This window comes from Alexandromys fortis, unplaced genomic scaffold (assembly GCF_014885135.2).
Source record: "Alexandromys fortis isolate MF-2015 unplaced genomic scaffold, M_Fortis_MF-2015_v1.1 scaffold_18, whole genome shotgun sequence".
NCBI classification, from domain to species: Eukaryota; Metazoa; Chordata; class Mammalia; order Rodentia; family Cricetidae; genus Alexandromys; species Alexandromys fortis.
Window position 1 is genome coordinate 18,122,468 of NW_026067897.1, and position 16,925 is coordinate 18,139,392.

Below are 16,925 nucleotides of genomic sequence, written 5' to 3' on the forward strand. Positions count from 1 at the left end.
CAATCTTTCTGCCCCCGCTTCCCAAGACGTTTTTAAACAAATGATTCCGTTCCCAACATTCCGCTCAACGGCAAACAACTTCCGTTTGAAGCGGATTTTTTCCTTTATTTTTTCATTAAGCATTTCTGTTGTGCTGAAACAGACAAAAGCTTCCCACACAAGTGTCTCCCCACTTCACTTCCCTCACCTTGTTTCAGGTTGTGACCGCTGGAAAGACACTGGTCAGGGCTCCCACTGTCTCCACCTACCCCACGTATCTGCTCTCTCCTCCTTACTAGAAACTCTGTCAGCAAGGAAGAAGAATCCGGTGGCTCAGTCTAAAGCTATTCCGGCACCTTCTGCTGGAGGCTGGATCACGGCAGTCAGGGGCACACACTCTTAGTAGCGTTCCTAGCGTCTCTCGACTTTTTATTTTGAGGCCTACCAGATCCTGCCATCGTTCGGGGTCACCTCTGACTGGGCCTGTGGTTGGCAGTCATGTCATGCTTCCTGGGTCGGCAACAGTCACCTGAGCAGATTCGGGGTGGGCAGTTCCCCGCGTAATCCACATCTCCAGTGGGGCAAAGAGCTGAGGGATCTAGGATAGTCTGTAGCAATGTCCCCTCTGGACTGGGGTCACTAACACCGGACTCTGAGCCCCTTCCTCACAACAATACCAAGGAAAAACGAGGAAGGCTCCGCTGGTGATAAAGTACTTATTTTAATGAATTTGTTTTGAACACAATGTAAAACATTACTGTTTTAATCACAGCTAAATTCAAACTTCAGGACAGCCCAATATTAACAAGTTCATTTTACAAAGTCTTTGGCTACAGATTATCAAATATATAATAGAGTTCAATTTAGTGTTCTCTGTCACAATAGTAAAAATAAGCATTTTCTGATACCAAGGTTATCAAAAGTGTCCCACACAAAATCTTCTTCTTAAGCAAGTTATAGAACCTGATGGTGTGTGCATTTGTTAAAAACTAAAAAGGAAAACTTCACATCTTGAACGTCACAGAAGCACTTCTTAGCCAACACAAATACCTAATAGAGGGGCAGGTACCGTTCTTGGTATAAAAAGTCATACCGCAGAATCTGAATATTATAACCACACTTTTAACCCAAATAAAGCAAATAAACCTATCATGCAGTACATTTTCTTGTCTGCTCTTTTCGTTGCCAATGAGAAACCACACTTAATGCTGTATTACCGCGGGCAAATGTGCGAAGGCAATTCTCATGAGGCTGAGAAGTCTCACCAGAAAGCGGTGTTCAGTGAAGATAAATCTTGCGGCACGTGTACATGTCTATTACACAAAGACACCCATGTGCGAACTCACAAGAGACAGTCAAAGAAAGCCCCGAAGCGGTGCGCACTGGAGGAGAGGTACGAACGTGACACCATTTTTGTTGAGTCTCTGAGACGCGCACTGAGTCAGGGGCACATGTGACACGGGGACTCTCTCCAGCTGTGGAAACAAGGTAAGGACAGAGACAGCCCAGGTTCCAAACACACGATAACGTGCAGATAAGCAACAAGAAAAACCTCACCACTAGCCTGGCATCGTGGCCCGTGCCTGAAGTCCCAGCATTTGGGAGGCCGAAGTAGGAGGAGATTTGAGGCCATCCTGGGCTACAGAGCAAGACTGTCGTTGCAAAAAGAAAAAGATGCACACAAATTGTAACCCTGCTTTTCTGAAGAGAAAGTCATTTTTAAAACAAGAGCCTAAGAAAAACTTCAAACCAAGGCTCAAATTAACAGTGTGGTCTCACTGAAAAATAACACTTGAAACTAAAATAAATTAAATTTCAAGTATTTTTAACATGGGCAAGAAATATAAAAACAAATTTATACACCAAATATACACTATCAGCTTATTTTCAGTTAAAAATTATTTAGGAAAATTCTCCATGTTCAAAATTAAATAGGAGCTGTCTTCTATATACAGGAATTACACTGTAAATATGAAGTAAAGGTTTAATTCTGCAGAATTAAAACACAATTAGAATCATTCAAAAACTGAAAAAAATACTGAATTTTATAAGTGTGAAAGCCTTAGAATTTTGCAGTAACAAGTGAACTTTTTCTAACATTTAAAAACTATCCTTTTATCAATATAAAACTGTTCAAATAATTAGGAGAATCTCTTATATCAGAAAAATAAATTCACATGATACACTCGTGACCCCAAGAGTTACAATCAGCAGAGCGGTGTCCCTGACACAAAACATTTCTTCCTTGTTGTCTCGTCTCTCCTTACAGATAAGCTTACTTCGCGTCACTGACACAGAAATCCGGCCACACACTAATAGAAAAGTAACTCTTCTTTTCTTCCTCCTAAGCACAGGTCAGGCCGTCAGTCTTCTTTCTTGGCATGCCTCTTAGCTGCATCCAGCTCCTCTGTGGTGGGCTTGGACACTGACGAGGCGGTGCCATTGGAAGACGGCTTCACATTCGGTTTCTTTTCACCCCATAAAAACTGCTGCTGCCAGCCAAACAGCATCCGGCTCAAGATGTCCTCGAGGGGAGCGAAAGTCATGGGGATGCTCTTTGTTATCATCATTCTTACCTAGGGGGAGAAATGAACCTTGAGTCTCAGAACAAACACTTTGTGTTTCTCAAAACTGAGACAGAAAAATAAATAATGGAGTAAAATGTATTTTTTTTAATCTACAGGAAACAAAATAAACTTGATTCTGGGAAAATCTCCAAACTATGAATTTAAAGAATATTACTCATCAAAAGTAATACCAAGTACATTTTGATGTACCTTGTACACCAAATGAGGTTTAACCATTGCTAAAGAAAGAGGAAGGAAGGAGGGAGAGAGGCAAAGAGAGAAAGAGAAAGAGAGAATATTATCGACAGTCTACACCAGCAAACAATACTGCTACTATACATCTGGTTTGAGTCAAAACTGTGGTAAATACTTCATACTCATCTGCACATTCAGTTTAACACAGCGGTTACTGTAGAGGGAAGCAGAGTCTTGGCTCTGACAGGCAGCTGACTTGACCTACACTGAAAGGCTAGTTAAGTGAGGAGCAGGATGTGATACAGATTTAGGTTCAATCCCTACTCAACAGCACACCATTGTCGACAGTCACAGACTCGGGGGATGCAGACCATTTCTGAAGAGAGGCTACAGAGGCTTCCCTCCACCCATCTCTTCTGTTTCAATAACATGCATGCAGATCACAGAGAATGGACTGTGGACCAAAGCATGATTCCAATCCTTTACCTAGCAAATCATACTACCTGGAAATGTCCACATTTGAATTAGGCTGGTCCCAAAATGGATCTGCTGGGAAAACTCTGGGGCCCAACATACAGTCTAACAGTCAGTTCTTTCAGATCACAGAAAGATACCAAACCAGAAACTTCTGAGATCACATTCCTAAAACAGGTCCATACACAATCCACTTTCTTGGGGTATGAAATCAAGAATAAAGTCTCAATCAATGTGACATAATATAGGGGCCTGGAAGTTACAGAATGAGTATATCCGAAATAACAAAATCATAAATGAAAAGAGGGCATAACAACAGACAGAATCATTAGGTCATACTTCAAAACCCTGCATACCACAAAATTGGAAAATCAATAGATACCACCTCCCACGGTTAAATCAAGATCAGGTAAACAACTTAAATAGATCTATAACTCCCAAGGAAATAGAAGCAGTCATTAAAAGACTCCTCCCACCACAAAAAGAAAAAAAGCCCAGGGCCAGATGGGTTTAGTGCAGAATTCTATCAGACTTTTAAACACAAGCTAATACCAATACTCCTCAAATTATTACACAAAATAGAAACAGAAGGAACATTGCCAAATTCATTTTATGAGACTGCAATCACCCTGATACCCAAACCACACAAAGACTTAGCAAGAAAAGAGAGTTACAGACCAATTTCTCTCATGAACATTGATGCAAACAACAACAAAAGCCCAACTCACAAACCGAGCCCAAGAACACATCAAAAAGATCATCTACCTACCATATAAACAAACTGAAAGAAAAACAACCACATAATCATCTTATTAGATGCTGAAAAAGCCTTTGACAAAAATCCAATACCCCTTCATAATAAAAGTCTTGGAGAGATCAGGGATACAGGGACATTGCTAACCAATAGCAAACATCAAATTAAATGAAGAGAAACTTAAAGCAATTCCACTAAAATCAGGAACAAGACTATTCAACATAGTTCTTGAAGTTCTACTTAGAGCAGTAAGACAACTGAAGGAGATCAAGGGGAGACAAATTGGAAAGGAAGAAGTCAAAGTGTTGTTATTTGCAGATGATATGATAGTATATATAAGTGACCTCAAAAATTCTACTAGGGAACTACAGTGACGTGGCTGAATATAAAATATACTCAAAAAGAATCAGTGGCCCTTTTGTATACAAATGATAAAGTGGCAGAGAAAGATATCAGAGAAACACCACCCTTGACAATAGCCACAAATAATATAAAATATTTTGGTGTGACTCTAACCAAGCAAGTGAAAGACCTGAATGACCAGAACTTCGAGTCTTTGAAGAAAGGAAATGGAGAAGGCATCAGAAGATGGAAAGACTTGGCATGCTCACAGATAGGTAGCATCAGTGTAGTAAAAATGGCAAATCTTACCAAAAGCAAAACTTGGGACATCTATCTTCCTCCCTCTAAGACTTGGGGAGACATCAGGGAAGAAATGTCAGGAAGAGGTTAAGAGCCAGAGTGAGTGGGGCGGTGGTGTGGAATGTGACTTCCAGCTGTGAAACAGCTGTGGCAGCCTTGCAGAAGATTTGGGTCAGGTTGGACCTGCCAGCATCCTGCCATGGAGGAGGCAGGTATTCCTGATGCCCCACCACCCCCTGAGGATTTATAGGTAGGTTGGTCGTGGGTGCTGGAGAGGGAGAAACATGTTCTCAGTGGGGCAGCCACTGTTAAGGCTCCCATATCGCCTTTTAAAAAATTGAATTTATTTATCTTAGTTTATTTATGTCTGTATGTGTGTCCGCGAACCATGTGTGTACTTGGTGCCTGAGGAGGCCAGAAGAGGGCACAAGTCGGTGGGACTGGAATTGCAGGCCTCTGTGAGCTGTACTCCCTGAACTGAATAGACCTTACCACACATAAATTAGACTCCTACAAAGCTAATTTAAAAAAAAAAAAAAAACTCATTCGTAATTAGTTTGTAAATAAACATTAATCAGTACTTTGTTACGTGGTCATTTAAGTGACCTTGATAAAGCTGGTGTCTGCACACCTGGGACACAACTGTTGGCTGTCCCTACAGTGAAATTAGCGGGCCACAGGAGAGCTGAGTCTGCAGAGTCCGCTATTGCCAAACTGCTCTCCCAGGAGGGCTCCCGTTTACACTCCCCCAAGTCCCTTTAAACTTAATACTCCTCATCTTCACTTCCTTTTATTTACCTCCGTTAATTAATCTCGTTTTACCATTCTGCCAATCCTTGAAACCACTTCCACCAAGGCCATCAATCATACATGGCTTAATTAAAAAACCCTGAGCTTCCTTACAGTTTAATGATATCTACCGGGCAGTCCCTTGCTCTGTCTCACAGGGACTGCTACACTGCTGCTTCTTCTAGCAAGCGGGGGATAAGCAAGCCACTTTTCTCAAAGTTCTTCCAAGTCTTCTCTGATGGAGAAGGGATGCAAATTTGACCTAGCTCAAAACAGACAAAAGTTTTATCTTAAAAACTTTATCTTGTGTCAGGGGACTGGAGAGATGGCTCAGCGGTTAAGAGCACTGACTCCTCTTCTAGGGGACCCGGGTTTAATTCCCAGCACCCACATGGCAGATCACAACTGCCTGTAACTCCAGTTCTGGGAAATCTGACACCCTCTTATGGCCTCATCGGGCACCAGACTCATACATGGTGCACAAACATATATGCAGGCAAACACATACACATAAAATAATAAGAAAATTTTAAGCCTATGTGAATTTTATCCAATAATGCATTCCTATTTAACATGTTTAAAATTAATTGCCACTGAGATCATTATTAATGGTAGAAAATAGATCACACTTACAATATGACTTTATACACAAAATGCCAGAACTCACATACCCCTTGGGACATGTGTAAGCCTAGTTCAAGAAACACAGACTTGTTCAAACTTGCAAAGCCTCCATTTCAACAGAGTCTGTGGACCTATAGTGCTTGAGGGCTTTCCCCTGAGAGGATGAGCTGTCCCTGTGGCTCGGGTCTTATCAATCATGAAGTATCTGAAAGAAAAGTCTGTGATTTCCCTGTTCGGGAAAGTGGCTGACCATGGACGAGCATTCAGCTAGCCTGAGTTCTGAGCGAGAAGAAGACAAGGAAACTGCAGAGGAGAGATGGAAGAAGGAAAGGAGGGTATTTCACATATTTCTCTCAAGAAAGAAGAGAACCATAGATGGAGGCAGGAAAAAATTAGCTTTTATATATTCAAACATAGTTGTAAATACACATGACTCCCCCACCTCCAAACTTCAGACATACTTATTTTTCACAAAAACAAAAAGTAGTATCAACTTAAACCATACCCCAATTTTACAAACAAGGCAGGCCCACCTGTACCGCCTCTGATTTCCTCCCTACATCCACTACTCTCTGGCTTCCAATAAACCGCCTGCCTGTCCTATCCAACTGCAAACATCTCCCGAGGGCAAATGGAGATCCGCAGAAGAGCTTCCAAAAATTCTGATGCATGGAGCAAACTCCCAAATGCATCTTTTGGTATTCAACAGTAAAAAAAAAAAAAAACAAAAACAAAAAAAACAAGTGTTCTTGGTACTAGCTTAGCCTGAAGGACCCCACCAAGGGAAAGGCGTCTACGGCTTCGTGATGCAGACTGGCGCACGGGAGCCTCCTCACCTTCACCGTCAGGAGAAAGATGGTGTACAGGAACATGAGGTCGTGCTTTGACATTGTCAGGTGCTGGGTGTGCTGCAGCGTGAACAGGACTGACCCCAGCAGAGTCACCTTGGAAGGGCTGAAAGGAAATGACATTTGAGGTTGACAAACATACTGTGTCTACAATTTTCTCAGAACGCTCTGTAAACATCATTAATGGACAGTTAACAGACGCTAACACAGAATGAGCTGTGTGAATATAAAGTTTCAGAAATGTTGAGTTATATAAACCTTTTCTCATAGCATAATTAAGAGTTTGTTTACAGACGTGTGTGTGTGTGTGTGTGTGTGTGTGTGTGTGTGTGTGTGTGTACACACCTGCAGAGGTCAGAAGAGGACATCAGATTAGAACTGCAGGCACTTACGAGCTGCTTGACGTGGGTGCTGGGAACCAAACTCAGCCCCTCTGTTGAGCACTAAGCTGGTCTGCCCTATGTCTTGATACAAGCTAGAGCTACCTGAAAGGAAGGGACCTCAGCTGAGAAAATGCCTCCTTGAGATCCAGCTGGAGGGCATTTCCTCAATTGGTGATGGATGGAGGAGGGCTCAGACCTCGGTGGGTCTGTGGGTGATCCTACTCAGGGGCTGGTGGTCCTGGGTTCTGTAAGAAAACAAGCTGAACAAGCCAGGGAAAGCAAGCCAGTAAGCAGCTCCCCTGCATGGTCTCTGCATCAGCTCCTGACTTCACACTCCTGCTGTCTGAGTCCCTGTCCTGACTTCCTTTGATGATGAACATTACTGTGGAAGTGTAAGTCAAATAAACCCTTTCCTCCCCAGCTTTCCCCAGTCATCGTGTTTACCAGCAATGGTAACCCTAACGAAGACAAGCACCAAGGGTTTCTGGCCGCTGAGCTAACCCTTCAGGCCCAAGGCCTTTTTTAAAATGTCCATATGTTTCCACAGTGCAGTATTTCAGAAACAAATCTGTCCATCTAACACTTTTTTAAAGGACCTGAAGGTTTCCTGCCCCATCACAAATCTAGAATTAATCCTGGAAAACCATGCATTTTAAACAAGCTCCCAAAGACAGAGGAGAGAGGAGAGAAGTGGGGAAGCCTCTCCTGTTGCATGATGTAATCACACCACTGACAGTGTCGGGATGCTGTGGACAGGGCAGTGAGACACAGGAGTCACTCGGAAAGCAGAGGGAGCCCGGCCAGCTGACGCCTTTAGGCACTAACCTTTAATCCCAGCATTCGAAAGGCAAAAACAGTTCAAGGCCAGCCTAGGCTACACAGAGAGACTTTGTGAGCCAGCTCAAGTCTATCCCTTTGCTACCCTGAGCACAGCAGGCCAGTCTTAGCCAATATCTTAAGTATCAATGCTGAAAAAATGAAACCATTATACTGCTAACCTACCAAGTCAGGAGAATTTTTATCTTACACACTTATCATGTACTTAAGGTATCCCAGTAAAGATCTCTGATAAACTATAAACTATGAGAATGCCACACTACAACAATGACAAAAGATTTTTATAAGTCAGTTTATTTTTTTAAAGGTTATTTTAGTATTATAAACTAAGGACTAAGGGTTCAAAACAGTATAAGATCCAGCCTTCACATAACAATCTAACTGAATAAGCATCATTCCTTACAACAGTCATTCCTCAAATTTTATTGCATATTTCTATTTTTAATATTTAAGACATTATTAATATATTTACTAGTATATATATATAACTATGTTATAACACATACATAAAATTGAACATTTCAAAGTATAAAATAAAAGGCAAATGAGGGGCTATGGAGATGGCTTACTGGGTAAAGTGCTTGCTATACAGTGTGGAGGCCACATTGGGTCCCTAGAACCTAAAAGCCCCCAGCAGTCCCAGTGCACAGAAGGTAGACGTGGAAAGCCCCGGAGCAGGTTGGCCACTCAGGATTCCTGAAGCAGTGAGCTCCATATGCATGAAAGGCCTCAGCTCAATATGCAAGGTGGAGACATGTCAGTGAAAACATGCCATCAGCCCTGGGCACACAAACATGCCCACCCATGTGAACACACACACACACGTACATACATATGACACCCCCCCCCCACATGGAATTAGATTTCTCTTGATGTTATTTTGTTTCTCTAATCATTTGGTTCCTGTGCTGAAGCAGCTCACTAAGGAATGGGTTTTGACATACACACTGACCACTATGGAGGATATTTTCCTAAAGAGAAACTAAAAAATAAGTGGCTTGTAGATAATTTGGAAAGGACACTGGGGAGGATTTAAGGAAGATTATATCAAAGTATTAGATTTGCTATGAAGATTGAGACACACTGGAAAATTCTATTGTTTCTCTGTCCATAGCACAACCGTGGATCAGATGCTGGCTGACAACGACAGGCACTCCTCGTCCAAGGGAAAGGTGAGAGCCCTGGCACCAGGACATTGTAAAATCCAGCAGATCAAGTTCCACTGGGATTCCAGGGCTAGGGCTGCAGGCGCCATGTTCTAATTTTATACAGTGTGGCTCTGGCTTCTGTACTTCAACTGTAGCCTGTGAGCCTGGCCTATTGTGCTCCCCGCTCCTTCTTCCCAGTTTCAGGACTTATTCCCTACTCATACCTACACGTCTCATCCACGAAACGCTAGGATCTGCATATGAGGAAGAACAAGCCCACATGGTGTGTCTACGTAGGCTTCTCTGTTGTTTCTATGTGTATGAGCGCTTTGCATGCATGTATATACTGTGTACCAAGTGTGTGCCTGGTGCCCACAGAGGCCAAAAGAGGACATCAGACCCACTGTAACTGGAGTTGCAAAGTGTTTTGAGATGTCACATGGGTGCCAGGAACTAAACCTGTGTCCTCTGTAAGAGCAGCAAGTGATCTTAACCACTGAGCCAGCTCTCCAGCCTCCAAGCTTTTTTTCTGAAGGAGGGGAATCCACAGAAAAGTGATGTTATTTTAAGATCTCATCTGGGAAAGTAAACTCTTGACGGAATCCGCTAGTTTTCTTCCCATTGCGATTGCCATTTGTGTCTCAGGTATATTTCAGGCACATACACAGTTCCAAAAATGCTCTTTTGGCCCAGATCTCGGCATAATATAAACACTTACAAGGACATCTTCAGCCACTCATTCCCTGTTGGCTTCCAATCTCCTTTCAGCAGCTGTTCACAAGACGTGACAACAGCACCACCTGCCCCTAGAAAGAAACACACAAAGATATTTAACCAATTTTCTTAAGAAAACACATAACAGGGGAAGTCAGAATTTCCCCTCCTAGTTTCAAACCCAAGATTACCAAAATAGAATTCTTGAGAGGAAGAAAAAGTTGTCTTCTGTGTATTGACATCTGAGCCAGCAGCATGACAACCACCTGTGTCACTGTGACCTGAGGTTAGCGCTGGGGTCTCAAGCACAGAGACATTTATATATACAAACACACATAATAGTTTTGTGAAAAGTAAGGGCCTCTCTTTCTGTTTCGTTCCTTGATAACAGCTAGTTTTAGCCGCAGCATATTGTAACAGAGGTTACAGAAATCTGTTCATTCTTACATATGAAGGAACAGGGTGAGTGACACAGCTCAGCTGGTAGGAGCTCCTGCCTAGCATGCAACAGTCCCCGACAATGCATAAACCGGCATGGTAGTGCTTTCCTGTATCACGGCGCTCAGGAGGTAGAGCCAGTGTGGTCATAAGTGCAAGGTCATCCCCAATTACAAAGTCTACATAGTCTACATGGTCTACATAGTTAGGAAGGAAGGAAGGAAGGAAGGAAGGAAGGAAGGAAGGAAGGAAGGAAGGAAGGAAGGAAGGAAGGAAGGAAGGAAGGAAGGAAAATAAATATAAAGCAATTAGAACAGTGTGACTATGAATACTTGCTACTTCCAACAGCTCACAAGAATGGAAAGAATATAAAGCAATTTGTTTTCGTTTTTACAGAGGGGCTTTCTAGGCTGGTCTAAAAATCACTGTGTAGCTCAAGCTGGTTTCAAACTTGCGACCTCCTGCCTCAGTCTCCCAAGTACTCAGGTTATAGGCATGCACCACCATGCCCAGACTCAGCGATGTTTTTTAATTTACATGAGCCACAAAATTCCTTATTAAACTTATTTCATTTATGGCAAAAATAATTAATTATGATTCCATATGGTTCAAGGACACCTAAAACAATTATTCATAAGAAACTTTACAAAGCCATGAGGTTCAAAATAATTAGCTGATCACTAATACTAATGTAAATAACTCTTAAATTAACTTTAGTAGCTAAAAAAGAAAAGGTTTCCACTTTCCAAAAAGATTTATTAGAATATGTGATCCACACTCCTGGAAGCAGAGAAGTATTCAGGAGCTACAGAACATCAATAACAGGATACTTATGAACACAGTAATCTTACCTCGGGCCCATCCAATAGTTATCATGACTATCCAGCTATTTCGGTAATAGCTACTAGCGTGAGTGACTCCGCTTACTATTTTCCAGGTTCTGGTCACTTCCTTCATTCCCGCGGCCAGCATTTGAATAGGCTGATAGGAATAGCACTGGGAAACTAGGTCACGCGGGCAAAAAAATACAATATACCTGAAATGAAAATTAAAATATTTTAATATGTAAATAATATCAGAAGAACAGAAGTAAAATTGAAACCACTATCACTAATAGCATGGCATAACACAAAGAAGGCAATTATCCATAAAAGCTTGGAACATGATTTCACGAAAAGCAGACTGGACACTAGGTTGTTTTTTAATCCACATAAGACATATATAATCTGTCTATGTCGTGATGAGAAAATGAAGTCATATACTTTGCAATACTCCACACAGTTTTTAATTTACCCATGCAGTTTTAGAAAGTCTTAAATGTAGAAGTGATTTACAGGAAGTCAGGCAATGGACAGAAAAGGCATATACACTTAAATAATAAGTTGTATATACTCTTAATAAAAGTAAACAATACTTTGTTATCTATTAGAGGTTACATTAAGAAGACACTAATTTTAATTCATGCTAAACAAAAAAAAAAAAACACTCACAAGAAGAACAACAGCCATACTACAACAACTCTGTTTGCATTCCTTAATTCTATCTTTTAACATGTGCTAAAGATGGATTACGACAGCAGCCTGGGACTTTATATTCAGCTACGTGACACCATAACACACAGTCTATAATATATAATCATTGCTGCTTCTGAGTCCTAAGTTTCACCCTATTTTTCTAACGTACAGATACAATAATCCCACATATTAACAAAAACCCTGTGCCCGGATGAGTTGCCATGGAGTAAGGGAGCCGCCCACTGTCATGCTCAACAGGCTTACACAGAAGTACAGCAGACAGACGACTCCACTTGCTCTGTAACCTACGGTAGCTAGGTGATGTCCCTCTGATGAACCATTGGACCAACAGTCATTAGTTAAACAGCATGTCTCCTCTGTAAAGACTATGACTCCACCTTAAGTTTGTAACACCTAAAATATCTTTACCTTGTAAGCACTCAGAGAGAATACACGGAGAAGGGAAAAGAAACAAAAGGAGAAGATAATAATGGATTTCTCACACGCTGTAAAGCCATGTAGATCACATTAACAGGAAGACAAATGACAAAGAGTAGACACTAGTCTAGAACAGGATACAACCAACAATGTAAGCTAAACCAGTTAAAACAGGGTTTAAGATGGGAGCACAATTTAGGTTAAAACCAGGGGCTGAGCAGAGAACAGTGCTTTGTTTATTCCCAAGTCTCCTTTTCCATCCAAGTCAGTATCACTTAACTGAGCCAATCAACAAAAGCCACAGCCATGTTAGGCTAATGCAACAGCTCTGCTCTGCTCTGCAGCTAGCACCCCAACAGTTAGGAATCCATCGGTATGTCCTGAAAATGACTATAAAACAACAGCTCTTATATAGACCCTCATCTAAATCTCACTACAGTATGCTTAGGAGTTTAAAGAAAAATTCTGAGGCATAAAAACAATACACAGAAAATTATAAAGTAGGTACTATTCCCATAAATAGATTTTTTTTCATAAATAGATTTTTTTAAAAAGAAAACTTGAACCAAAGTATATGCTGTGTTCGAACAGTGGATATACACTGGCAGAACCAAGTTCTTGCTTGTCTTTACCAGTAGATGGTGCTAATCTCCAGATGTGAGCCACCTGTGTGCTAAAGATGACCTTGCTATCTGAGTCCTCAAATCATCTGACTCTTAAATTCAGAAGACACGGACAAAAATTTATTCTAAATATTAAAACTTATATTATTAAAATAGTAAAATATACTGTCTGGCAGCCAGCATCATTTTTCATATTTAAGGAACTGTAAGGACAACATTCCTATTTCCAGAGTTCAAAGCAATTCACTGCTTATGCGCCAACTGAAAGATTAAATAGCCAAGGTTTCAATCTGGGATGCAGCTACTCAATATCTCTGTACCCTGGATAAGTCCTAACCTCTCCATGACTCACCTTCATGACCTGTTAAGATAAAATAGTACTCACCTCACGGGATTTACCGGAGTTTCAAAGAGTCAACATTAGAGACCAGGCATAAAAACCAGAGCTATGCACCAGGTATACACTGAGCACAAACTAAGACTGAATGGTCGTGACACCAGAGCAGTGTAACACACCCCAGTGACACCAGAGCAGTGTAAAGCACACCCCAGTGACTCTACAGCAGTGTAAACCACACCCCGGGTTTAGAGATGGGTAAAACCAAATGTACAGAATAAAATGAATTATCAACGTCAGAATATGCTAATTTTCTTATATCCTTTGCCCAATAAGAAACAGAATTCTTTGTGTGTAGGTAAATTAAGTATTACATATGTAGCAGGGATAAGAAATAAAAACCTCATAGTCCTGGATTTGAATGAGAAACGCATATCAACATGAATCATTTTCTTTGTCGTGGCCCTGATTCAGTGCAGTGGGCGCCCTAGCAATACCTTTAATGCTCTGAGTGAGGCTTAGGAGAGCTATTTCTCACTGAAAGAAACAAAAACTAATTCCAGAAGAAAAGTGCAAGAATCTTATAACCAAGACACAAGGACGTTAATCCCAGGGCTGGAGGGGAGAGGGAGGGGGAGCGCCTCTGAAAAGTCTCCCGCTGGCAAAAGATTCACAATTAGTTTAAAAAAATGACAAAAACTGAAATCTGTAGAATCTCACAAAACATCCTTTTAAAAAACTGACCATCTTTGCAGGGTGACCAGCAAGTCAAAGAGCCAAGCCACCTCCCTCCCTGCTTTTCGTGAGTAGTAGGACGGGCTCACCAAAGACCAGGGAGTCAGAAGTGTCCTTCCAGACGCCTGTATGTGTGTGCTCAAAAATACACTCTCCCATCTCTGCTCCTAACATACCTTTTAAATGTAGGGGCATACATTTACAGGCATGAAAGTGGATTTCATTCGTTGGATCATCTAATCAAGATCTGTAATTCCTTGCTACTCAAATCCAGAAATCAGAGCACAGAGCGATCCGTTCTTTTCTATCTCCTCACTCTGAACAGTACTTAGTGGCTCCATTAACAAGGGGAAGTTTCTGCATTGATAGGATGCTGGTCTAGAAGTGAGACAAAGTAGCGTTTTTAAAAAGCCAACTGATAAGATACCCGACGTTAATGAATCTGAGAAGAAAAATAGAGGAGGAGGTGGAGGAGGAGGAGGAGGAGGAGGAGGAGGAGATACAGTCACAGAAGGCTTCTGTCTGGGGCTGCAGGGAACAGGGAGAAATGAAGCGAGAACAAAGTCACGGGGTGGACTCCCTTCTGTGTTCAGGGTGTTCAGGCAGTAGGCTCAGGATGCTGGGAAGGAGCAGGAGGAGCAGACTGGTGATGCCTAACAGCAGAGAGGACAGAGGAGGGACTGTTGGGATGTACAGGTCACGGCAAATTCAGGATCTTGTTCCTGATTATTCACACCATAGTAACATACTATAACACATTCTAAGACAACCATTCATCATTATGTGAAGAAAAGATTTAGGGGGGTAATGAAAGAAGCAACTAGCCCACGTAGGAAATTACTACAAGTCCAGGCCCAGACATGGAGGCTCAGCATTTCAGACTAGAAACAGGACAGAAGGAATACAGAATCTGGCTCTTAGTTTATAGTTTTCAGCATTTAACAACATTTAAAAATCTAAACTGTTAATATCTTTTTAAAATAATATAAAAACAGAAGTCCTTCAGAAGTGTTTTTGGAAGATGATACTGTGAGGTGATTAAGCAAGTCTATGAGAGACTGTAGCTGTCACACGTAGAGGCCCTGATTCTAGCCCTGCCACCTACCTAGATATGACAATCACATCAACTGCCCCATGTCTCGGTAACAACAACTATCACTGGTAGGGTGGTGAGCAGAATATATCTGATACAAAATGGAAGGCAGAATACCGGGGTCTGTAGGATAACGCAGGAGAACCAGGGAGGCTGGGCAGGATGGGGGAGTCAGCCGAAACTCAGCACATACAAGCATACCATACAGAAACCTGATACAAGTAAATAGGTTTTCAAACTGTCAAGGGGCTGAGGAGACAGCTCAGCAGTTTAGAACAGTGGCTTATCTTGCAGAAGGAATGGGTTCAATTCCCAGCACCCACATGGTGGCTCACAACCCTCTGTCATTTCATTTCCAGGGGATCCAATGCCCTCTTCTGGATTCTTGAGGCTCCAGACATATACATGTTCCACATACATATATTCAAGCAAAACACCCATACACATAAAATAAAAATAAATCTTTAATAAACTAATTACAATAGCTACTTCAGAGAACTCATCGTAAATATGAAAATAATTTACCTAATATATAATATTAATTCAATACATACTAGCTATCAAGTAAGTAATTCCACATCTGCTACTGACAAAATATATAAACTATTAAAAGAGAAAGCAGTGTTTTTTAATGAAAGCAAGCGGTGGCTTTCAGTAAAATCATTTTTTACTGAAATGACTTTTCTGTTTGAGTTTGAAATAGTATGTTCTCGTCTTTCTCATTTGAGAGCTTGAGTCGTGCTCTTAGGTATCAGCAACCTGAGAGAGAAACTTCTTTGTAATCATCGTTAATAAAAAAGAAAAAGTCCTAATTCCACAGACCATACTGCATTTTAAAAACAAAAACAGTAAAACTTGGACTCCTGCTCATATGAAGAAGGGTTATTCTCCTTAATCCGATACAATCAGTCATTCCATATCTGAACGGACTGCTTACATATCTAGTGGATATTTCAAATAGCGATAGACAAATTCATCATTTAGTTACAGATTAGAGAGAAGTAATACAGTGCTTCATAGCATTTAAGTAATATTTTTCTCTTAATGTCACCAGTAAAAGATTTTGTCAGGAGAAAAATAATTAGAGTAGCTACTTCACAGGGCCCATGATTAAATATGAAGATGAATCTTAGCTGATAATATAATACTAACTCAATAATTACTAGCAAGCGAATAATTCCACCTCACCTACTTTCCACAGCCATGTGCTCCCACCACTACCTTACCATTACTACTGTGTTATATTGTATCCCTGTTTATAAATACTCAATAATTTTTAAATTATTATAATAAATTTTTTTAATTATCTTTATTATTGGTTGTGTGTGTATGATGGAAGGGGGCTGTGTGCCACAATGGACATGTATGTGGAAGTCAAGAGGATTACTCTGTGTAGCTGATCCTCTCCTTCTGCCTTTCTGTGAGTGCTGGGCTAGAACTCTGGTTGCCAGGCTTGTGTGGCAAGTTCCTTTACCCACCGAGCCATTCATAGCCCCAGCAAAGATGAATTCTAAGCTGTGCAGTGGTGATGCACACCTTTATCTCCAGCACTCAGGAGGCAGAGGCAGGTGGATCTCTATGAGTTCAAGGACAACCTGGTCTGCATACTGAGTTTCAGAACAGTCAGGGCTATCCAATGAGACTTTGAATTAATCAATCTATCAACAAACAAACAAGCAAATAAATAAATAAATAAATAACCAATCCAACAAAGAGAAAGACAAGAAAAACTTTATATACACCATTATCACTTGGACTTTTTGTTCAGTTTTTCACATGTATGCTTTTTTATC

At 41.1% G+C, this 16,925-nt stretch overlaps 1 protein-coding gene across 1 annotated transcript in view; it reads right to left on the reverse strand.

Moving 5' to 3' along the window:
* Positions 1-681: 681 nt before the first annotated feature.
* Tmem38b (transmembrane protein 38B) overlaps positions 682-16,925 on the reverse strand; it is a 30,783-nt gene continuing 14,539 nt past the window's right edge. The window contains exons 3-6 of the mRNA XM_050164832.1: positions 11,244-11,428; positions 9,959-10,046; positions 6,861-6,978; positions 682-2,555 (exon numbers count right to left, since the gene is read on the reverse strand). Of these exons, the coding sequence (XP_050020789.1) occupies positions 2,343-2,555; positions 6,861-6,978; positions 9,959-10,046; positions 11,244-11,428 (604 nt within the window). The 3' untranslated portion in view covers positions 682-2,342. The remainder of the gene's footprint in view (positions 2,556-6,860; positions 6,979-9,958; positions 10,047-11,243; positions 11,429-16,925) is intronic.